The sequence below is a fragment of the Prionailurus bengalensis genome, chromosome B3, assembly GCF_016509475.1.
Source record: "Prionailurus bengalensis isolate Pbe53 chromosome B3, Fcat_Pben_1.1_paternal_pri, whole genome shotgun sequence".
Lineage (NCBI taxonomy): Eukaryota > Metazoa > Chordata > Mammalia > Carnivora > Felidae > Prionailurus > Prionailurus bengalensis.
In genome coordinates, this window is record NC_057355.1 from 113,900,269 (window position 1) to 113,924,047 (window position 23,779).

Below are 23,779 nucleotides of genomic sequence, written 5' to 3' on the forward strand. Positions count from 1 at the left end.
TAGAATCCACAGATCTTGGCAACTGACTAGATAATAGGGCTTGAAAAAGATAAAAATCTTGGAGATAGTGGTATAACTAACAGCAGTAGGGAAGAAATTGAAGTCATTTAGGATATATTGAAATTGAGATTCCTGGTGATATTCGTGTAGAAATGTACTTTCTGTTCCCTCAACTTAGAACCCTTTATTTCTGGATCTTCCCACAGCTGACTCATTTTTTTGTCATTCAGGTCTCAGTGCAAATATCACCTCCTAAAATAGGCCTTCCCTGGCCATCTTATCTAATGTTGCAACCCCTTCTAAACATCACACTGTTTATTATATTACTGTTTCACTTTCTTTTTAGCTCTTTACCTGGAGTCATCTTACCATATATTTGCTCCTTATTACCTATCACTCTGCCAGAAAGAAAGCTCCATTAGGACAGGATCCTCTCCTGTCTTGGTCCAGTGTAGCATAAAAGTTTCCCTCTCTGAATTAACTGTGGTTCCTGACTTGTCATATTCCTTTGGATCTTTTTGGATCCTTCACTTCCCATTCTTTCAGAGTCATAAGCTATTCTTAATATTTAAAGTTGATTCAGGGTTGCCAGGGTGGCTCAGTCGATTAAGTGTCCGACTTCAGCTCAGGTCATGATCTTATGGTTCTTGAGTTCAAGCCTTGCATCAGGAGTGGAACCTGCTTGGAATTCTCTCTCTCCCTCTCTCTGTGCCCCTTTCCCACTTGCACACTCTCTCTTGCTCTCTCAAAATAAATAAGTAAACTAAAAAAGAAGTAAAAATTAAGAAAATAAAAATAAAATTGATCCAGAAGTTATAGTTAAAGAAAAATATAAATTGCATTTTTGTTTGAGCCTTAACCTAGAGGTCAGTGAAAGGGCGGGCCTAAGCCAGCCGACTCCATCTTGTTCTGTGTCCTTCACCTTGACCACACCTCCTCCCCTTGACTCCATCTTGTTCTGTGTCCTTCACCTTGACCACACCTCCTCCCCTTGAGTAAACCCTCCCTCACCTGCCGGACCCTTCCCCAGGACCCCTCCCCAGCCAATCGGCTGAGGCCATAGCCATTACCTCACCAACTGCCCCCAGGCCCCAATAAAACCTTTGTCCTTTTGAAACTCGCTCTCTCTCCCCGGTATCTCACCGCTGCGTCGGTGCAGGTAGGGGATTGGGCTCGAGCTAGCTCGAATAAAGGCTCTTTGCTTTTGCATCGGACTCGGCTCCCTGGTGGTCTTTGGGGATCACGAATTCTGGGCATAACAGTCAGAAGGTTATCATTAATAATCTGTAAAGGGTCTTATCAGTTATGTTTACCTCTTTCTTCTCACTGATTTCAGGTAATTTGTATTGAACTTTAATTGATGACCAGTAAATATAGGAGGACTTACATTTTTACTACTTCATACCAAGAAATCCTAGCCATGTGCAAACAGAATTAGATATCTTAATGAGTTAACATTTCTCAGTCTCTCCCTCTAAAAAACACTGCAGACCTTTACACTTCATTGTCCTCTGTTTTACAGAGTAAGAAAGTTAGCTTGAGTTCTGTGAAAAAACAGAGAAGAAAAGCTAAGAGGATAGTAGACTAGTGCTTTCCAATTTGCATAACGTAAGTTCTTTTCACTATTCTTGGCTTGAATCTTCTGTTAGCTGACAAAGCTGTTTCTATGGAAACAAATAGTCCAACTTCTTAGAATGTTAGAGGAATGCTGATCACTTAAAATGAGACTTCCCAGCTGCTAGTCAAAGGGCATTACTTGTGGGAGTAGGGAAGGAAGGATGAATTGGAAAAAAAAAAAAAATTTTTTTTTTTTTTTTTGAGTTCTGGACACTAGTGTAGACAACCATCTTCATATTCCCCAGCTGTCACACAAATGTTTCTCTTGGTGTGGAGTTTTCAGTGGGCCTCCATCCCTGAGGCTATTTCAGGCCTCCCAATCTTAATGATTTGTAATTATTTGAAGCTTATTTAGCTTCCTTTTACTCCCTTCTCCTATAGCCAACTCGCATAAGCAAAGCTCTTTTTCCCCTGCTGGTTTGAAGTTAGCATTGAAACAACTTTGGCCTGCCAACCTGAAAGTTCATTTTCTTGTTTTTGGACTATGTAAAGATTTTTAACTTTTTCTTTTCTTTCTTTTTTCTTTTTTCTTTCATGAGCACGGGTGTGAGCTGGGAGTCTGATGAGGATTTGAAATGTGGGCTTTTGAGGCATTTTAAAAACAATTTATGGGGCACCTGGGTGGTTCAGTCAGTTAAGCGTCTGACTTTGGCTCAGGTCATGATCTCACCTTTCATGAGTTTGAGTCCAGCATCAGGCTCACTGTTGTTGGCACAGAGCCCGCCTCATATCTTCTGTCCCCCTCGCTTCCGTTCCTTTCCTCTCTCTCAAAAATAAAATAAAATGTTAAAAAAGTAAATAAAAATAAAAATAATTTACAACTAGAAGATTGAGAAGAGAGGAATACTCTAAGGGCCAGGAATTTGTAACTACATTATCTGCATAAGGTGGTCTTTTATTTACATAGAAGGAGGTAATTCTTTAGTTCAGTTATTTACCAGCTTCTCAATTGTCAAAGGACTTTCTCTTTTTCTTTCGTGTGTGTGTGTGTGTGTGTGTGTGTGTGTGTGTGTGTTTTGGAGAGGGAGAGTATTAATTCCTTTGGACTGCCACATTTTATTGTGTGTGTGTGCGTATTTTGGAGGGGGAGAATATAATTCCTTTGGGTTGTCACATTTTATTGATGTATATTGACTACATATATGAGCTGGAGTATTCACAGTTTGAGAATTATGATCTTGATGCTAGAACCATAGGATGTAGCATAATGTTTCTTTGATTCTGGAATAACTTTTGAAACATTCATGGCCCTTATGAATTAACTTGTGAGCATTACAAAGTCTTTTGGAGTGTTTGATGAGATCATTATTTAATTGAGGTGGTCTAGAAAGGTTTCTTAAAGGAAATGGGGGTTGAGGTAGATCTTGAAGGCAGGAGATGAAAGGAGAAGCATATCCTATTTCTTACTTCATAAGGCACTTGGGCAGGAAGAAAAAAGATAAGGGATAGGCATAAAAAGGAAGCTAACTTAGAAGGTTTATGCAGGAAAAGTGGTAAAAGATAGAAAGTTTGGATTTACCTTGTGAGTTGGGACTCTGTTCTGTAGGCAATATGAAAGCCATCAGAGGTATTGAACAGAGGAGTGATTTGCTCAAATACTGAAATAAGCATTTATTCCTTATTAGATATCCCTTACTAGGTGAATAAGACAGTGCAATCACCTTGAAATTAATGTGTCCAAAACTAAACCCATATTACTCTTCAATTTCTGTCCTCTTCTATCTAATTCTTCTCCTGTATTCTCCATCTTAATGATATTTGCCACCTACTAACCCAAAGATAGTTGTCCTGGAGTCACACTGCTTGGGTTCCTATTCTGAAGCCTTCCTGTTTGCTTGGCCCCTATGCTGGGCAATATCATGGATCTAGAGATGAGTCAGTGTGGTACCTGACCTTGAAATGCTTCTAGTCTGATGGGGCAGACAGAGATACAAATAGCTGTAGTCTAGGTTGATCAGAGATGTGATAGGAATTGTGGGATTCCAGAGCAGGCATATAACCAGTTTGGGGAGGCCTAGAAATTTGGACGAGGATGTATTTGAGACTTTTGAAAGGAGACTAGGCAGGGCACGTGGGTAGCTCAGTTTGTTAAACATCTGACTTAGGCTCAGGTCATGATCTCACAGTTCCTGGGTTCAAGCTCTGCATCAGACTCTGTGCTGACAGCTCAGAGCCTGGATCCTGCTTCAGGCTCTGTGCCCCTCCCCTGCTCGCACCCTGTCTCTCTCACTCTCTCAAAAATAAATTTAAAAAAATTAAAAAGTATTAAAAGGAGAGTAGGAAAGGATTAGATCCTAAGTAGTCTGATTCTGGAGCGTGTTTTCCTAACCATTATGTTATCTTGGGTAACTGGGTAGGTATAATGGCATTAATTAAAATTGAGAGTAGAAGAGGAGGATTAAAGAGAATATGAGGGGATTAAAGGGAAAGAATGAGTATAACTCTGGACGCATTAATTTCTAGATCCCTGAGGACCTTTTGGTAGATAGGCTAATGGTCAGGAATCCTATCTGTATAACTGTATGTAGTACCTAGCCAAGAATAAATGCTTATTTATATTTATGTATGAATCACTCTTTTCTAAATCTTTGATGGCTTTCTTACTGTCTTGAGAATTAAGGACTTTATTTAAGACCTTCCTTATGTTGGACCCAAGCAAACTTTCTAGCCACTATTCTCTTGTACAAGCTGACTGCTTTAGTTCAACTAGCCTTATTTGTACTTTTCCCACACCTTTTATCTTTCCAGTCTTTTTGTTCATATGGCCTCTTTTATTTCTCCATTTTATCTTCAAGACCTACTTCCTCATCTACAAAATAGGCATATTTGGAACTGTATTTAGAGTAGTAATGAGGATTACTAAATGAATGAATACTGTGTAAAGTGTTTGCAATATTCTCCAGCATGTAAGTGCTCAGTAAATGTTAAAGTTGTAATTGTTACTGCTACTGCTACTGTTGCTATTACTACTTCTTTCTTCTCTTCTCTTTCTTGACTCTCTTGGCTATATGAAATAAAGACGCCAATTGTTAGCAATTCTATAACCTATATATTTTTTTAATATAACGTTTCTTCATCACTTTCTTAATTCAGTACCCCATTTCTTACAGTTGCCTTCAAACTGGTCTCATTACCACCCTTCAGTCTTGTACACTTCTACCAGAGTGATATTTCTGAAAAAGCGAATGTGATCATTTCAGCTCTGCTTTAAATCCTATAATAATTCTTACTACTTTAAGGATAAAGATCAAAGTCTTTAGCTCTTAAATTCTCTGGCCCCCTGCTTGCCTTTGCAGTTTTATCATTACTCATGTATGATATGCTCTCATTGTCACATCCAGACTATTGCATTCTATTCTGTTTTCTGCAAGTGCCATATTTTCATACTCTTCATTCTTATTGGTCATGTGATTCCCTCTGCTTGGAACAGACTCTTCTTTTAAAGATTTTTTTTTGATGTTTTATTTATTTTTGAGGGAGAGACAGCACGTGAGTAGAGGAGGGGCAGAGAGAGAGGGAGACAAAGAATTCAAAGCAGGCTCCAGACTCTGAGCACAGAGCTTGTGGGGCCTGAACCCACAAACTGCAAGATCATGACCTGAGCCGAAGTTGGACGCTCCACCAACTGAGCCACACAGGCACCCCTGGAACAGACTCTTCTATCTGGCCAGTTTTTTGTTGTTCTTTGAATTGTTGCTCAAAGAAATGTATCCTTATGTTTTGCGTATTTGCTGTGACTCCTTACCATATACTAAGTTTTAGAGTCTGTGGTCTGTGCGGTCCTCTGAATTTCTGACATTGTTACTTGAACAGGTATTTACTGGGCATTCTCTTTATGATATGTGTTGTGTTAAGCACTAGGGAGTATAAAAATAAGACCAGACTCCTGTCTTTAATGAATTTAGAATCTAATGAGGAGAAGCCAACTGGGGAAGAATAATCATTCATTTTCTTTGCTCTCTCTCCCAGTAGAATGAACACTCCAAGGGAAATGACCAAAATGGAATTTTAAATGGATTAATATCAGGTTGCAGAAATCTTTCTGAGAGTAAGAGATTAGATTGAGAAAGACAAGTATGCTAATAGTCCAAGCATGAAAACCCTGACCCAGATCACCTGGCCCAGTCTCTCTTGCATGAGCTATAATCACCCCCTCCCTGATGATCTGTTACGGTGAATATGGACACAGCCTTACAATTTTTATGCTGAGAGTTTTAATTTCAGATCATAATTTTGTAGAATAGCATTACGGCAAAAATTACGTTATTCATTATTAAATTTGATTTTTAATACCCAGTAAATATTATAATTAGAGGAAGAGTTCAGACTTTTATTTTTCTGGAAATATGCATACTCCTAGATTTTTAAAATCAAAATTAAGTATAGCACTACAGTAACTCCCACATAAATTTCTGCTTAGGTGTAATGAGAACTTAAATAGGCTGAATTTGCATTACATATAGTCAATATATAAAACTTAAGAATAGCCTAATGTGGGGTGCCTGGGTGGCTCAGTTGGTTAGGCATCTGATTTTTGATTTTGGCTCCTGTCGTGATCTCATGATTCATGGGTTCGAGCCCTACATTGGGCTCTGTGCTGAGAGCACAGAGCCTGCTTGGGATTCTTTCTCTCCCTTTCTCTCTGTGCCCTGGTCATGCTTTCTCTGTCTCAAAATAAATAAATAAGGAAATAAAATAGCCTAACGTAATTCTGATAGTTCTCATTTTAATGAAAAAGAAGGCAATCTAATTATAAGGTGTTTATGTGTAAGTCACATAATTATAAAGAGAGAAGTTAAAATTTGGATATAAGACAGAAAAGTCAGGGGCGCCTGGGTGGCGCAGTCGGTTAAGCGTCCGACTTCAGCCAGGTCACGATCTCGCGGTCTGCGAGTTCGAGCCCCGCGTCGGGCTCTGGGCCGATGGCTCGGAGCCTGGAGCCTGTTTCCGATTCTGTGTCTCCCTCTCTCTCTGCCCCTCCCCCGTTCATGCTCTGTCTCTCTCTGTCCCAAAAATAAATAAAAAACGTTGAAAAAAAAAAAAAAAAAAAAAAAGACAGAAAAGTCTACCAAAATTCTTGTGAAAATGTAATTCTGGTGACTTTTGTAGCTTGCATCTGTTCTCCTGCTTGTTGGTCTAGTGGTTTACCTCATATTCTAGGTAGGTTTAAGAAGTCTGTGACAAGGTGTTTGTTGGACAGAAGATTGGCTGGCATTTAGGAATATTATCTGAAAACTCTGCTTTTGCTGAGTCGGCATGTCCTCTAACCAATCTATTTACTGAAGTGATGTTCAACTCAAGGAGGAAGCAGATTTATTATTGTAAATATTTTTAAAATCTTGAGCAGAGAAGACTAATTAGATTTAATGTGTGGGTTTACACATATACAAACAGTCTGCCTATTTATGCCTAAGAAATAGCTTGATGAAAAGCCAGTGTCATCCATGAAATATTTTTCTTGTCTAAAGTATGTTGAAGGAGGGGCACCTGGGTGACTCGGTTGAGTGTCTGACTCTTGATTGCAGCCCAGGTAATGATTCCAGTGTCATGGGATCAAGCCCCATGTCAGTCTCCGCACTGAGCTTGGAGCCTGCTTAAGATTCTCTTTCTCCCTTTGCCCCTCTCCCCAGCTCCAGCTATCCCTCTCTCTAAAAATAAAAAATAAAAATAAAAAATATGTTGAAGGATTTTTAAAATAAGAGAATCAAATTTATACTAAGAATTAGTATACATATATATATTCTTTAGTTTTAAAACTTACATACACTATCTCATTTAAAACTCAGAATAATCCTATGAATAAATTTTCCAAAGGAATCTAAGGTTCAGAGAGAGAAACTGACTAGTCTTAAGTCTTAAAGTTAGAGGAAGTGGCAGAGTCAATTAAAATTCAGTTTTCTGGTCTATAAGTCCTGTATCATCTTCTTTTTTTTTTTTAATCTTTATTTATTTTTGAGAGAGACAGAGTGCAAGTGAGAGGAACAGAGAGAGACGGAGACACAGAATCTGAAGCAGGCTCCCGGCTCTGAGCTGTCAGCAAAGAGCCTGACGTGGGGCATGATCTCATGAGATCTATGAGATCATGATCTATGAGATCATGATCTGAGCCAAAGTCAGACGCTCAACTGACTGAGCCACCCAGGTGCCCCAAAGTCCTATATATTCTTATTTGCTGTACAGTGTGACTTTAAAGTTTTTTTGAGCAGTGACAGATACTACCATTTTCTCTGAATGAATCTTTGTAAAAAATTAACTTTTAATTCTTTTTTTAATGTTGACTGGTTGTGAATACTGATAACCCACATATATTTTTTCACTTAGTGTGGTTTTATCCTATAGATGCCTTAGCTGCTAATTAAAAGTTTCTTTTTCATTAGGTATCTCCTGCATCTCATGAACTCCTAGAAGTTAATTGTCCTCCATAATACTGCCTTAATCTCAAGTGAGCCACTAATATCGTTTGCTATATGCCAGTTTCTTTAGCAGTTAACTAGGAAGTTATTTCAATCTTGTGTATTAATTGAGTATAAAGTACTGTACAAAGATGTACAGTATAGTATATAGTATAGTACAACTATACAGAGATGACTAAAACATCTTTATACCTTAAGCAACCTATTCTCTACTAGACTAGTACCTAAAACTTTCTTACTTTCCCGCTTTGCTAAACTTTGCAATACATGATTTTCCTCAGCTATTAAAAAAAATGGTATGCTTCAAATTCCTGGGAGAGGATTTTTTTAAATATTTGATTTCCTCAGCATTATCTGTAAAATGAAAAGAAAGTAATATGTATAGCCAAATGTACACTTATGAGCTACTGTATTGTGCATAGATTGGAAGTGTGCTGTGTAAAATCTGTTTTTATATTGTAACTCTTACACTTTTTTTCCCCCATTTTTCCCCTTAGATTTCCTTCATGGATACATTTCATAGCATTATTATGTGATGTGAGAAGTTTTTTGTTTTTTGTTTTTTTTGAAGTAACATGGATTTTATACTACAGAATCAAGAGATTGGCTTTATAGGAGAAATTGATTTATAAAAAGTGGTACAGGTTTTTATAGATAACCATGACAACATCCCATATGAATGGGCATGTTACTGAGGAATCAGACAGCGAAGTAAAAAATGTTGATCTTGCATCACCAGAGGAACATCAGAAGCATCGAGAGATGGCTGTTGACTGCCCTGGAGATTTGGGCACCAGGATGATGCCAGTACGTCGAAGTGCACAATTGGAACGTATTCGGCAACAACAGGAAGACATGAGGCGTAGGCGAGAGGAAGAAGGGAAAAAACAAGAACTTGACCTTAATTCTTCCATGAGACTTAAGAAACTAGCCCAAATTCCTCCAAAGACTGGAATAGATAACCCTATATTTGATACAGAGGAAGGAATTGTCTTAGAAAGTCCTCATTATGCTGTGAAAATATTAGGTAAGTAAATACAGCAGAATTATGGAAAATGTTTTACTTTGTTTCTCTTGCCTTAACATAAATGTGTACAGGAAGAAAGAGGGATTGTTTACTTTTAGTTACATAGAGCTAAAGCACATGGCTTAAACATTCAGTCACTGCAACATGGTTTTTAGATACAATCTTTGAATTAAAAATTTCTACGTGTAGCCTAACATAGCCTTGAAACTCACCTTTTATTTCAAACTTTTATGTCAAAATTACTGAAAAGCAGTTTTCAGATTTTGAATTTCTGATTTCCTTATAGTTTGTAAAATAGTAATAAAATTAACATCTGTAGCTTATAATCTATTTGATTTTCTTTAATGACTGCCAGTAAGAACAACTGGAGCTGTTCATATGGCATCATACACATAAAACATGGCTCAGAATTTCCAAATTCCATTCTGTGAAAACACCAAAAAACTAATGGTATGAGATATTCATAGAGGTAAACAAAACAGAATTCTGTGACCAAATAAATTTTGACAACAGTGGGTTAAATAAATTAAATCTCTTATTATAGGACTTTCTTTAGATCCTTTAGAGTACTAATAGGCATTCTGAATCTACAAGAGAGATTGACATCAGATGTATGTTTCCAAACTTAGAATATGTGATCATAGAACTTACTGCCCTCCCTTCCTGCACACCAATCCCATTATTTTTTATTAAAATATTCTGGTAAGTATTCTATGATTCGGGGAATATTTACATTGAGAATATATTGAGGATATACATTTACATTGTATTACATTGTAATATATCCAGCCTAAGCCTGGATTGGTTTTTCCTTTGTTGTTTAAATTTCTTTAAGATTAAAGTATTTGTCCATTTGCTTGAGGTAGATCAGGCATAATTGTCCATCTAATAGGTAATATTCATGTAATCTCAGTAAAGAAACAAATACATGTGGGGCGCCCGGGTGTCCTAGTCGGTTGAGCATCCGACTTCGGCTCAGGTCATGATCTCACGGTTCTTGGGTTCAAGCCCCGCGTTGGGCTCTGTGCTGATAGCTCGGAGCTTGGAGCCTGGAGCCTGCTTCGGATTCTGTGTCTCCCTCTCTCTCTGACCCTCCCCTGCTTGCACTCTGTCTCTCTCAAAAATAAATAGATATTTTAAAAAATTTACAAAAAAAAAATAAACCCACTGTTTCACATATTTTAAAGTAGTTCAAAATGTAGTACCAGGTATCTATAATTCAGTTCTTGACTAGGAGAAAATATTTAACATTTTGAGAAGTAAGTAGTAAATTTAATGTTAATAGACTCAACACAAATGTGTTAATTCTAGGAAACATGAAAAGTTAGTGTAAGTTATAGTTATTGCTATTTAGTTAAAGTTTCAGTTTTTGAATATATTAAATTTTAATTTTTCATTTTAAAATGAAGTGTAATAGCTTTGTACCAAACACTTTTTCCTGTGTGCATAATTTGCTAACTCATCAAACTACAACAGAAGTACTCCCTTAAAGTTTTAAGTGTCTCCCTGCCAATATTTTGATTAATAAACACATGCCAGGAGGCACCTTCTCAGCCTTTTTCAGCCAGAAACAGCCACCTTGTTTTAAATGAGGGAAGGATGGGACAACCAGTTTATTTCTTTGAGAGGGAACCCTCAGTTTCCAGTGATACATCATCTTTTATCTGTGAGTAGAGAAAATACTACTTTAAGAATTGAACAACTAATTTATTTCTTTGAGAGGGAGCCCTCAGTTTCCAGTGATACATCATCATTTATCTGTGAGTAGAGAAAATACTATTTTAAGATTTGAAAACATGATTGGAAAAGTTGGTAACTTAGTTGTCTGATAGTGGTTTTTAATGAAAGGATTTATAAATTAGACACTGTATAATAATAAAAGTGCAGGGATGGAATTAATAGAAAATATTCCAAAAGGATGAACTGAATTTTCTTTAGAAGCAGTCAGAATCTTACTGAAAATTAGAAAATAGTGATGTGGGAATTTAATTTCAAATAAATGATCAATATTAATATTATAAATTATAAGAATTTTGATATATTAGGGAAGATTTCCTTAAGATTGAGATGAGCTATTAAAACTTGCTTTGCTACGAATAAAATCTGATTGTTCTCTTCATAAGCAAAACAAACTACTTTGTGAGAGAAATCCTGAGAAAATAACAGAAAGCAGGTTAGAGTAGAATGAAGTACAGTAGAATCATTTTCAGATACCTGTAATTTATAGGTGCCACTGGTTTTTTTTGTTTTTGTATTCACATAGAAGTAATTTTTGGCCAAGGTTGTAGACAAGTAAATACAGTAGAATATTTAGAGGGAATAAAGTCATCTATCACATATGAAGAGACCTTAGGAAAGGCACACCCACCCACCCAGACACACCCATGGTGAGCTATCTGTTTTGTGGTTAATAAGGAGACCCTTGAGATTTGTGAAGAGGGGCTAATTCACACCAAATGTTGTTAGTATGAAGATAAAAGATACGCCAAGGGGCAGAAAACTAAGGATGAATAAAATATTTCATTATATCAATAATAGCATGTTTCAGTTTTGATTAGTATCTGCATATTTTTGCCACGTGTCTGAATAGTCAGCTATGAAGCCAATAGTATTCCTGTATTTGATGTTACAAAGTAAAATATCTCTTCTACATTTCTTTCTGATATTATTTGGCTTCTGACTGACCATGGGATATACTAGAACTTTGTTAGATTGTGATAAGCTTTTTTAAAGATTGGCTTTTAGCAACATTTACTTAAAGCCAACAAACAAACTTCCAGTGCCAATAAACCTTGAGTTCAGCCTGCTTCTGAGAAGCTAATTATTATTAAATTTTTGCTCAGCTGTGGTAGATATTACCAAGCTCTTTTAGCCATTCTTTGAGGAACTTTTTTTTTCTTTGAGTGACATGATTAGACTTATTGGTACTAGATTTAATGTTTAACATGTTGGGTCTTTTGAACCCAACACATTCTCATGTGTTCAGATTGCTAAAATTAGAGCTAATCTAACATAAAGAATAGAAAATTCATTAGGATATGTGGATAGACATGTAATGTTTGGTGGTGAAATAAGCATCATTCTACTGAAGAATAATTAAGTGTTACCAGTCTTTGATACAATGCATCAAAAACTTCATTTTACCTATTAAGTGGCACCTGGGTGGCTCAGTTGGTTAAGTGTCCGACTCTTGATTTCAGCTCAGGTCATGATCTCACAGTTTGTGGGATTGAGCCCTGTATCAGGCTCCACATTGACAGTGTGGAGCCTGCTTGGGATTCTCTACCTCTCTGCCCCTTTCCTGCCCCTATGTGCACACTCGTGCTCTCTCTCTCCCAAATAAATAAAACTTTTAAAAAATTAATAGATTGTAGCTTTTTCTCCTCTTACAAAGACTTGCATCATTGTGTCATGATATGTTCACATCACTGAGTATTGGAAAGGGGTGTCTGGAGTAAGATGTAGAGTTTAATACTTATCTTCATTTAATTGTTGTTGACACTAGTCAGATTACTTTTCTGAGCCTCCACTACAGTTTCTGGATTTTCTTGAGGACCAAGTGAAAAAATGTAAATACATATGTGGCACACTGAAGGTTTGACTGAAATTTAACTTTGTCTTTTTAATTCAAGTTAGTTAGCATACAGTGTAGCATTGGTTTCAGGAGTAGAACCCAGTGATTCATCATTTACTTATAGCACCCAGTGTTCATCTCAACAAGTACCCTCCTTAATGCCCATCACCCATTTAGCCCATCTCCCCATCCACCTCCCCTCCAGCAACCCTCAGTTTGTTCTCTGTATTTAAGAGTCTCTTTTGATTTGCCTCCCTAGAACTTAACTTGTATAAGAATTAGAAGCCACCAGAGATCCTTTAACTTTCTAGTCTGTGAAATTAATTTGTTTATCTTAACTGGTAAATTTTCATTTTATTTTTTAAAATAACAAATTTATTAAGATACTCATATACCATAAAATTCACTCTTTTAAACTGTGTAATTCCTGAGTTTTTAGTGTATTCACAGAATTGTGCAACCATCACCACTGTATAATTTCAGAGTGTTTCCATAATCGCCAAAAAGAAACTGTACCCATTAGTGGTCACTCCCTAGTCTTCTCCCAACAGCCCTAATCTACTTTCTGTCTGTAGATTTGTTTATTCTGGAAATTTCCTATAACTGAGTCATATAATATGTCGCCTTTTGTGACTAGCTTATTTTTACGTAGCATAATATTTTCAGGATTTATCATGTTATAACACAAACTAGTACTTCATTCCTTTTTAATGGCTGAATAATAGTCCATTGTATGGATATATGCCACATTTTGTTTATCCATTCATCTGATGATGGAATGGGTTGTTTCCACCTTTTGGCTGTTGTGAATAGTGTTATGAATATTCCTGTACAAGTTTCTGTTTGAACACCTGTTTTTAATTCTTGGTATACACCTAGGAGTGGAATTGCTGGGTTATATGGTAATTCTGTGTTCAAGTTATTGAGGAACTGCCTTACCTTCCACAGTATCTGCACTGTTTTACATTCTTACCAGCAGTGTATTGAGGGTTCCAGTTTAAGCTACATCATTGCTTCTGTTTGTATTATGTGTCTTTTAATTCTAGCCATCCTATCAGTAATTTTTAAAGAACTAGAATAAAATAGAAAATATTAAAGTATATTTCACATGAGTATTTATAAATCTTATATTTCAAATAGGTATGAATATGCTGGGTTGAAATCAAATATGTACACTTTTTAATGGATTGGCAGCAAAGTTTGGGAAATACTATCCTAGTCAAACCCACCCATTTTATAGAAAGGCCCATAGACTTGAGATGGGTTGTCCAGTGACATATAATGCAGCTAATAAGTGATCTGGCAGTAACTAGGACCCACGTATTCTCATCCCAGATCTGGGGCTTCAGTAACAGTTTTTCATTGTCTTACCATATTTAGGGGTAAGATTTTTGCTGTGCTCTCTTAACTATTTTTGGCCTATATACTTAACTGGTATTTGTTTTTAATTTGTAACCCAATTTGTTAATGAATATTGTTCAGGATCTTTCATGAGCTTCTGATTATTTTTTAATTTTTTTAATGTTTACTTATTTTTGAGAGAGAGCAAGCGAGCAGGAGTCAGGGAGGGGCAGAGAGAGAGAGAGAGAGAGAGAGAGGGAGACACAGAATCTGAAGCAGGCTCCATGCTCTGAGCTGTCTGCACAGAGCCCAATGCAGGTCTCAAACTCACGCACTGCGAGATATGACCTGAGCCAAAGTCAGACGCTTAACCTACTGAGCCACCCAGGCGCCCCTGATTATTTTTTAAAAAGTTAATTTTGACTGGGGCGCCTGGGTGTCTTAGTTGGTTAAGTGTCAGACTTTGGCTCAGATCATGAACTTGCTGCTCGTGGGTTCGAGCCCTGTGTTGTCAGGCTCTGTGCTGACATCTCAGAGCCTGGAGCCTGCTTCAGATTCTGTCTTCCTCTCTCTCTGCCCCTTCCCTGCTTGCGTGTGTTCCCTCTGTTTCTCTCTCTCAATAAATACACATTTAAAGAAATTATTTTGACTTAGTCCACTGACAACCAGAATTCAAAGATCTGAACTTTGTATTCTTAAATTTGGAAAGAAGAAAGAAGTCTACCTCTATTTAAGCAAAGATTTCCTGAATGAATGTTCTAATTTTGATTCAGCGATAGATATACTGGAGCTGATACAGTTTCCTCCTGCTCAGAAGTATTAAGGTCTTCATCTGAATATTCAGTTTGTACAGTTTAGGAGAAAAGAAATCTTAAAAAGTTTCAGAAAAAAGTCAAAAAGTTGGTTGAAATCTAGAAATTTCTGAGGATAGGTTAAAAGAATCTGTATTATTTAAGCAATGACATGTAAGAATCTTAATGCTAGAATAGATCTCTAGAAACTGTGTTTTTATGTGGGGTAAATGATAGCATAAGTAAAAATAAGCAGAGCTAATCCAGGGTTATCACCATTACTTCAAAACTTCTCCAGAGATGGAGATTCCTTAGCTTCTTTGGGTAATTTTATTGTTTACCCTTAAAGCCGAAAAATTCTCCCATATGGCTGCCTAGAGTCTTGGTGTTCAAAGATAGAATTTCAGATAGAGCAACTCTGGGTGATTGCTTTCTGTTGCCTATTTTAAATCTTCACTCTTTTACATTTTAGGCTACTAGCAGAGGGCTGAGGGGAAAGGAGAGGGTTCACAGGGTGAATTTGTGGATTTGTGTGTATGTTTGTATTTATCTGATTAATTTTATTCCAATGCCAAATGTAAGTAATTTTTCTTTTAGATAAATTAACATAAATTTTTGATTTATGTTAATCTTAACATAAATAATTGATTTAAGTGTTACAAGAAACATTAGAGAACATGATGGAAACTTAAAACAATTTCTACTAAACATCAAGTGAGAAGAAATAGGTCTAACTGTGGGACAAAGAATTTAAGTTAGATAAAGAACTTTCTTGTAGGGAAGCTGTAGCAGACTAGAATTTATCATCAAACCCAGATTTCCTATACCTGCCTTTGCCTTCTCCTCTGCAGTATCCCCTTTTCTGTCCTCCCTCTATCCTGCCTTATTGTGGTTATCTCTCTGCTACAGTATTCTCTTCTTTGTCCACTCCCCACTCTGCACCGATGTCATTCTTTCTCACTAACCCTGTGATTCTCCATTTATCTATTTTTCTGTCCATGTGGCTTCTCCTTGTGTTTCCCCTTTGTCTGTCTTGCTGTTTATGGGAGTGGGGGAGGGAGTCTCTGTTCTCTGGATTCTGTCCTCTATTGTTTATCTTCATTGATAATTACAGAAGAGGGTACATATTTGACAAATGATTTAGTTGCATCCAATTGGATTTTTAAAATTCCTTCTGGAATTGTACAGAATGTTGAAGAACTTAGGTGGCTTTTTATTTGCTTTAAGTAAACAGATACAGCTTCCATCAGACAATGGAACATGTCTTTAACTGTATAGAAAATTAACTGTTCTTGAATGATATGTATTTGTAAAGTGCTTTTAAAGATGTACAATAGAGGAACAAAGGGTTTTTTTTAACCTACAATTAACTACTGTGACCTTTGAAATTAAGAATTTTTATATGAAGACTTAAAATGTGAATATGTGTCAAAGTGAGAATCCCTGAGTTGATGTTACCCACAATAATTTTTCATTAGACGTAATCTTTAATATCAAAGACCTTTGTCAAAATTCCATTGAAAATTTTCTAGTAAAGAACTGAGTAAAGACCGTGAACCCATTTCATTTATCATGATCCATATTTTAAGACTAAAGTTGTAGGTATTTGTTGCTTCCTATGTGATTTTAAAACTTAACTGGACAGAAACAGCATCATTTTTAATGTCTTTTAAATTGATAAACTTTAAAAAAAAAAACCCACTGATTTCATCATTGGGTTCTATTACTTATTATTTTCTCTTAAATATTCATTTGTTTCAACTGTGTGTAGTTTTAGTCCATATCTTCTTGTCAATCTACATATATTTAATGAAGTTTAAAAACTCCCTGAGTGTCTGCTAATTTAAGCTGTTCTACTTGTTCACTGAACATTTTTAATGGAAACTTGGATTGGAAGGATAAGAGTACTTTGAGCAGCTTTCCTGCATAATATTATAAAAGTAGCATTTGTAGGGCAAGTAAAACACATGCATCATATGCATTATATGTATGAACATTCACAAAGAGTTAACTAGAGGAAATTCCTTCTAAAGATACATGGTAAGATAGCTAAAATGTATGAGCTCCTCTGATTACTGACCTATGTGCATTACATGCTGCTGTATTGGGCAAAAAGACATTTCAGGACAGCTTTTCCAAAACAGATAACCTAATCAAGCCCTAGAATCTAGGGAAAAATTATCTTTTTTTATTTCTTTGGTGTGGTAGAAAAAGTACTGCCTTAGAAATTGAAGAAATGGGGGCTCCTGGTTTGGCTCAGGTCATGTTCTCGCAGTCTGTGAGTTCAAGCCCCGTGTCGGGCTCTCTGCTTGACAGCTCAGAGCCTGAAGCCTACTTTGGTTTCTGTGTCTCTGTCTCTCTCTGCCCCTTGCGCTCTCTCTCCCTCTCTCTCTCTCCAAAATAAACATTAAAAAAAATTTTTTTTTAAGTTGAAGAAATGGATTCTTTATCTGGGTGCCATTTTTTACTGTATGGCTTTATATCCTCCAGAGATTTGATCTGAATTATATATGTCTCTAGTTGGGTGTTTGGGGGTTGTTTTTTTAAATTGGAAAATATTTCTGAGGGTTTTTATGAGAATTAAATAAAATAATGTATATGTACATAATTTGATATTCTGTATCTTACTATTCACTAATGGCAATGACTAATGATGTTTAATTTTAAAAGCTGAGCTTAAGTGCAGGTGATCTCAATTCAGTCTGGCAACATTCATAATGTAATAAGTCTAGAGATAGTTCCTAAGAAAAGATAATTTCAATGAAGACAGTTTTTACTAAACAAAAATGTGACTAGGACTTCAAAGAGGTGAGTGAAGTTGTAAAGAATGAAAAATAACAAGTTTAAATTGGTCTTGATGTTAGCCTAATAATCTTGAACCTTAGGCCTAGTTAAGTTTTTTAATATTTCTAGCATTTGTAAGATCCTTAGGTTCTCCCACAACATATTACTTAATGTAGGTAGCTACTAGGTCTTTTAGCCTGTTTGGGACTCTGTTGTATTATGCTTTATAGCTTTCCTCTTCCTATAGACCTTACCTTGGTCCCTGACCTTCTGAGTGAAAGACATTTCCAGTTTGACTGAGAAGTGTTATTTTTCTCTTGGATTTTAAACTCTCCTAGGTGGTCTTTGTGGCTTTAGGACTCAATATGCACAAATTGGCCAGATTTCATCTTTCTCTGAACCTGCATTCCTTACACTATCCGTTTTGGACTAACCACAAAATTTCCTATTTCCACAAAATTTCCTATCTGAGCAGTGTCTCAACTGTTAACTGCTCTCCTGAAATAAGGTCATTGATTTTAAGTTGCATCTCTCATTAAGCCATTCCTAGTTTGAGGTACTCTACCTTACTTTCCCTATTTTTTCTTTATGGCATATGACTACAGTATCTTATTTTATACTTACAGTATTCTAAATAAGAATTATATGCTGTGTTTACAATAGAAGCAAGAAGAGAGCAACAAAAGAAACCAGTTGCCAGTGAAGCAATAGAATAACTATAAAAAACAGACACAAAACTCAATATAGCAATCAAGGTCATTTAGTATAGAAGAAAATAGGTTTGACTACCTTAGTACCCAGTATATCATGTCTTAAAATATTATAGTAACTGAGGTTAATAAAGCCTTTAAGTCTGTGGTTCTTAACCAGAAGGGTACATTATAATAAACTTAATACATATGTATTTATATTTATACTTCGTATATCATTTAAAAAGACACAGATTCTGATTGTGTTTGAGGTAGAACTCAGGACAAAAATTTATACATTCTTTTAGTAATTCTCATAAATATCCTCAATTAAAATTATTGTTTTGTTAAAGCAAGAAAAGATAGTTACATTCAGTAAGTTCTGCATAAGACTTAAGATACTTATATAATCAGTGTCATTCCAGACATTAAGGGAAAAAACCTCTAATAGAAAAATAGGCAAAAGAGAAGCAGAAAAAAGATGAAAGAAGAAATACAAATGGCTGTTAACCTTGTGAAAATATATTCAATCTCACTACTAGGCTAAGAAATATATTTTTTCCTAACCAGGTCACCAACAATGAAAAAATTAATCCTTATAATTTGGTCATTTGTAGGAATGAGCACTCAAGTTAATTGCTGGTAGGAGTATTAGTAACAGTCTGGAGGACAATTTGTCAATATGTATCAAAGTTTTAAATGTTGTTTTCTGATCAGTAATTTTATTTTACGAATTCTAAAGAAATTGGAAAATATCAGATTGCAAAACATTTACTCTGTGACCTATACAGTTAGATCAGGATTTTTTTTTGTAATTTTTATTTATTTTTGAGAGAGAGACAGTGTGTGAGTGGGAGAGGGGCAGAGAGAAAGGAAGACACAGAATCCGAAGCAGGCTCCAGGCTCGGAGCTGTCAGCACACAGTTCTGAGCCATGAGATCATGAGCCGTGAGATCATGATGCTTAACCAACTGAGCCACCCAGGTGCCCCAGATTTAAAAGAAAAAAAAAAAAAAAATCTGAAAGGCAGTATAACAAATAAACACCAGTAATTCTAGCTGGAAGATACAACAATAGAGTTTTGTTTGTTTGTTTGTTTGTTTGTTTGTTTTTTACAATGTCAGTATTGTTTATGGGTGACTTTGGTACACAAAAGAGATTAATGCAAAAGTTCCTTTGCCTTTAAAAGTTTAAATATATTGGGGTTGAAAAGACAATAGATGGTTATCTTTTGGGCTGAATAAAGTTGTGTATTGATTTCAGGGAGCAGTGAGATCTGAAGCCCTTGATTTTTCTCATTGCCCCAACAGCCAGTCGGAGCTCTTAATTACTAAAATTTTAAAACAGGAATTTCATTATCCACCCAGTGAAATCTAAGATAGTCTCCCAAGTATCTTAACTACTTTGTTGGTTTTGTAATTCTTTTTCCTTTTTAATTAAATGTTTTCCTGTTTTGCTCTAAAGATAGTTTAAGCCTATTGAATTCTTTATGCTCTTAGAAATTCTTTATTCGCTTAGTAATTCCATGGTGACCTCTTTGAATTTGGTCGAATCTGATAGTCCGTAACCTTTTTCTGCACCCCCCAGCTTTATTGAAGTATATTTGACGAGTAAAATTGTATTTATCCAAAGTGTATAATGTGATAATTTGATGTATACATGGTTAATTAACACATCCATCACCTCAGTTACTGTGTGTAGTATGAGAATGCTTAAGATCTACTCAGCAAATTTCAAGTACACAATACAGTATTATTGACATAGTCATCATATAGATCCTCAGAACTTATTCACCTTAAAACCAAGTTTGTGCTCTGACCAACATCTCCCAGTTCCCTTTACCTGTATTCTTTCTGTCTACTGTTAAAGATAACCATCTTAAAGGGGCACATGAGTAGCTCATTTGGTTAAGTGTCCAACTTCAGCTCAGGTCATGATCTCACAACTCATGGTTTCGAGCCCCACATCGGGCTCTGTGTGGACAGCTCAAAGCCTAGAGCCTGCTTCAGATTCTAGGTCTCCTTCTCTCTCTGCCCTTCCCCCTTCTTGAGCTCTGTCCCTCTCTCAAAAATAAATGCACATGAAAAAAAAAAAGATGCCATCTTAGCTATGGTTAAATTCTAGCTGTTTATTAAGTTTTATTTAGCTCTGGGTCACAGCTTCTTAGCCTATCTGATTGACAGCTTTGACTCTCCAGTTTTATCCCCCCATTATTTGCTGCTTTAGATTATTTGCTATGTTAGATTACTAAAGAGCATATCTGTTTATTTTATAAGGACTAAACCTGTTTTGATTGGGGGGAAAAGATAAGGAACCTCAGGAATCAGCTGAAGAAGTATTCGAATCTATGAAAAAACTTAACTGTTAAGCAGTAGGTTATAAGATACGTGTATAAGAAGTAGTAGCTTTTCTGCAAACCTTACATGAAGAAAACTAACAAAAAAGACTTAAGCTGAGAGGGTTTTTCCCATGTGACTGAGTATGAGACAGGTAGTATCCACTGTAAGTTTTTCCCAGATTTGTATACAGGTTTAGTTTCAGTCAGAATCTCAATAGGACTTTTCTTTTTTGCAGAAATGGGAGACACTGGGAAGTACCTTGAAAAGTGATTCTGTAACTCATTTTGAATGGTTAAAAGACATTTTTGAAAAAGTAACGAGCAAGTACTTGTATTATCAATATAAGGAAAGACTGTAATGCTACTATAATAAGATATTGTGGTTCTGATTAGACCAGTGGACTAGAAACAGATCATTATATGTAAGAATTTGGTGGTGTCATACATCAGTGGAACAGGAAGGATTATTCAGTAGATGGTATTACAATAATTGTTAACCACTTGGAAGAAAAAAATTGAAGTTAAAAGTTTCCCCCTCAAATTTCTACCAAGTAAATTTCAGATAGGTCAAAGTTAATTATGAAGTAGAAACCAAAAGAAATATAGGCAGATATTTAATGATCTGGGAGAAGGAGTTTGTAAGTATAGAAACAGTGAAATAATTTTTCTGTAGTAAAGGCTACCATATATACAGCTAACAAATGAAAAAATTAAACTGTTGCCAACAAATGTGACAAAGTGTATACAAACACATGCATACATCTACCTTATTGGGGGGCAGGGAAGAGACAACTCGTGGTTCTTAACCATTTTGGGATAACTCCCTCCCAGAAAAATACATGTGCTATATATGCACACTAACAGGCATGCACACACATAATATGTGCCCACAAGCTTTCAATATAATTTTAGGAGACTCATGTTCACAAGAGTTTTATGAATCACAAAGAAGTGCCTGGTAAAAGTTACTAAATCTCACCCTCTCCGTTAAATAAATTGATTTTATCGAACTGTAATGTTGAATATTGGGGAAAATATTGCTAATGGGATGTAAATTAAATTAGTAAAACTTCCCTGGAAAGTTGTTTGGTCTTTAAAAGGTCAGAATCTCACTTAAAAATTCTATTTCTAGGAGTTATTTTAGGAAAACATCAGAATCTCAGACAAATTTGTATTCAGCAATCGTTATGTACTGAAATGCTTATTACGTATAGTAGCAAAAAATTGGAGGGAAGCAACCTGAATGCTCAACTTTAGTGTAATGGAGCAATTATATATAATGTTTTTAAAAGACTGGTGATGTAGGAAAATAATTAAAAAGTACTGTTTAAAAAGGAAATGATCTAAGCTGTTAAAAAAAGTTTCTAGATGATGGGATTATTGGTTTTAAATTTATTTATTCATGTCTGTATTCCTACTCATTTATTTTTGTCATATGTATTAGTTTTATACTTAAAACACTTTTGAAAAAATGTTATTCTATTTTGTATAATTTGTAGAGTTCTGCTTAAAAATGACAGTGAATTAACTCAAAAATATATGCAAGGAGTTTCTTTGAGAACTTTTTTTTGAGAAATTGTTATTGGTTCAAGAAAGTTTATCTTAAAATATGTTGAATTAAAACAGAAGCAATTAATTTTTGGATACTTTTCCTTCTCCTACTAGAAGTGGAAGACTTGTTTTCTTCACTTAAACATATCCAACATACTTTGGTAGATTCTCAGAGCCAGGAGGATATCTCACTGCTTTTACAACTCGTACAAAATAAAGATTTCCAGAATGCATTTAAGATACACAACGCTGTCACAGTACACATGAACAAGGCCAGTCCTCCTTTTCCTCTTATCTCCAATGCACAAGATCTTGCACAAGAGGTATGTATTCTGAACATCTGCTTGACATATACAAGCTAATTGTTAGCGATAGTAAGACAGTATTATTGGAAAATACTGATGTGAATATAAGGCTTGTTTGAATTAATTACTACTGATCACATGTTACTAATTTATTGTGTTAGGAAAAATTTGCCAAATGCATTTTATCCTGAAAAAATACATACTTAGTTCAGAGTCAGAGCTCTGTTTCATGAAAAGAAGTTCTAGTTTTATATATAAAATTATGTTTACATAGTGAGAGAAATATTTGTCTAAATTACTAAAGGGAAGTGTTTTAGTACTTTTATAAATGTATAGTTTTAAGCATTATACATTATAAACTGAGATGAGTACTAATGAGATAAAATTCTGTCTGATAATCAGGTGTCATGAATATATAACTTCTGAAATTTGTTGCTTGTAGATACTTTGAAGTTTTTCCTCTTTAAAAACTATAGAAGCTCCAAAATAATTGAAATTTTAGGTACAGTGAGACATTCTCTTGTTAACATGCTGACTTTGAAGTTCTAGTTTCTACTGTTTGTTGGTGTTGATGTTCAGTGTTAATGTATTCTGCAAACATCTTTTGAACTGAAGGTTTTAGGGGCACCTGGGTGGCTCAGTCAGTTAAGTGTCTGACTTGATTTCAGCTCAGGTCGTGATACCAGGGTTGTGTGATCTAGCCCCACGTCAGGCTCCACACTTGAGCGTGGAGCCTGCTTAAGATTTTTCTCTCTGTCTAGAAATAAAATAACAAATTGAAGGTTTTAAAAAGATATAAATAAGTCATTTCTTGTTTTGGGGGGGTAGAATTCTGCAATTATAGGATTTTAAGTTATTTTGATATTATGAAAACTAATAATTCTGGAAGCCCATCAAGTAAATCTATTTGATTAAACCCAGACACTAGACAGAAAATGGGCTCTGGGGAAGAGTAGTACTTTCAGAACTACAGACCTATAAAATACCTTAGGAGGCATTTTTTTCAGATGAGCACAGAATGTATTTTATTTATTTAGGTGCATACAGTGGGCAAGAGTAACTGAGAGAAGTCTATTATTACCCAGGGCAGGAGAGTGTGACCTAAGATCCTGCTCCTAGAGAGGAAGTTTTCTGTCCACTCGAATTTAAAAGAGCTAGTTGAAACTCATTCTTTGTGCTCATCTTTCATTATTGAAATTAAATATGAAATTAAAATTTAAAATTTTTAATTAAAAAATTATCTCTGCAATTTTACTTATTATAGTTTAAATTTTTTTTTTTTCAACGTTTATTTATTTTTGGGACAGAGAGAGACAGAGCATGAACGGGGGAGGGGCAGAGAGAGAGGG

General features: G+C 35.6%; 1 protein-coding gene across 2 annotated transcripts in view; it reads left to right on the forward strand.

Moving 5' to 3' along the window:
• PALS1 (protein associated with LIN7 1, MAGUK family member) overlaps window positions 1-23,779 on the forward strand; it is a 94,909-nt gene that overhangs the window by 29,047 nt on the left and 42,083 nt on the right. For both annotated transcript variants that reach the window (XM_043556406.1, XM_043556407.1), the window contains exons 2-3: window positions 8,528-9,057; window positions 22,240-22,448. In XM_043556406.1, coding sequence (XP_043412341.1) covers window positions 8,691-9,057; window positions 22,240-22,448 — 576 coding nt within the window. In that variant the 5' untranslated portion in view covers window positions 8,528-8,690. The remainder of the gene's footprint in view (window positions 1-8,527; window positions 9,058-22,239; window positions 22,449-23,779) is intronic.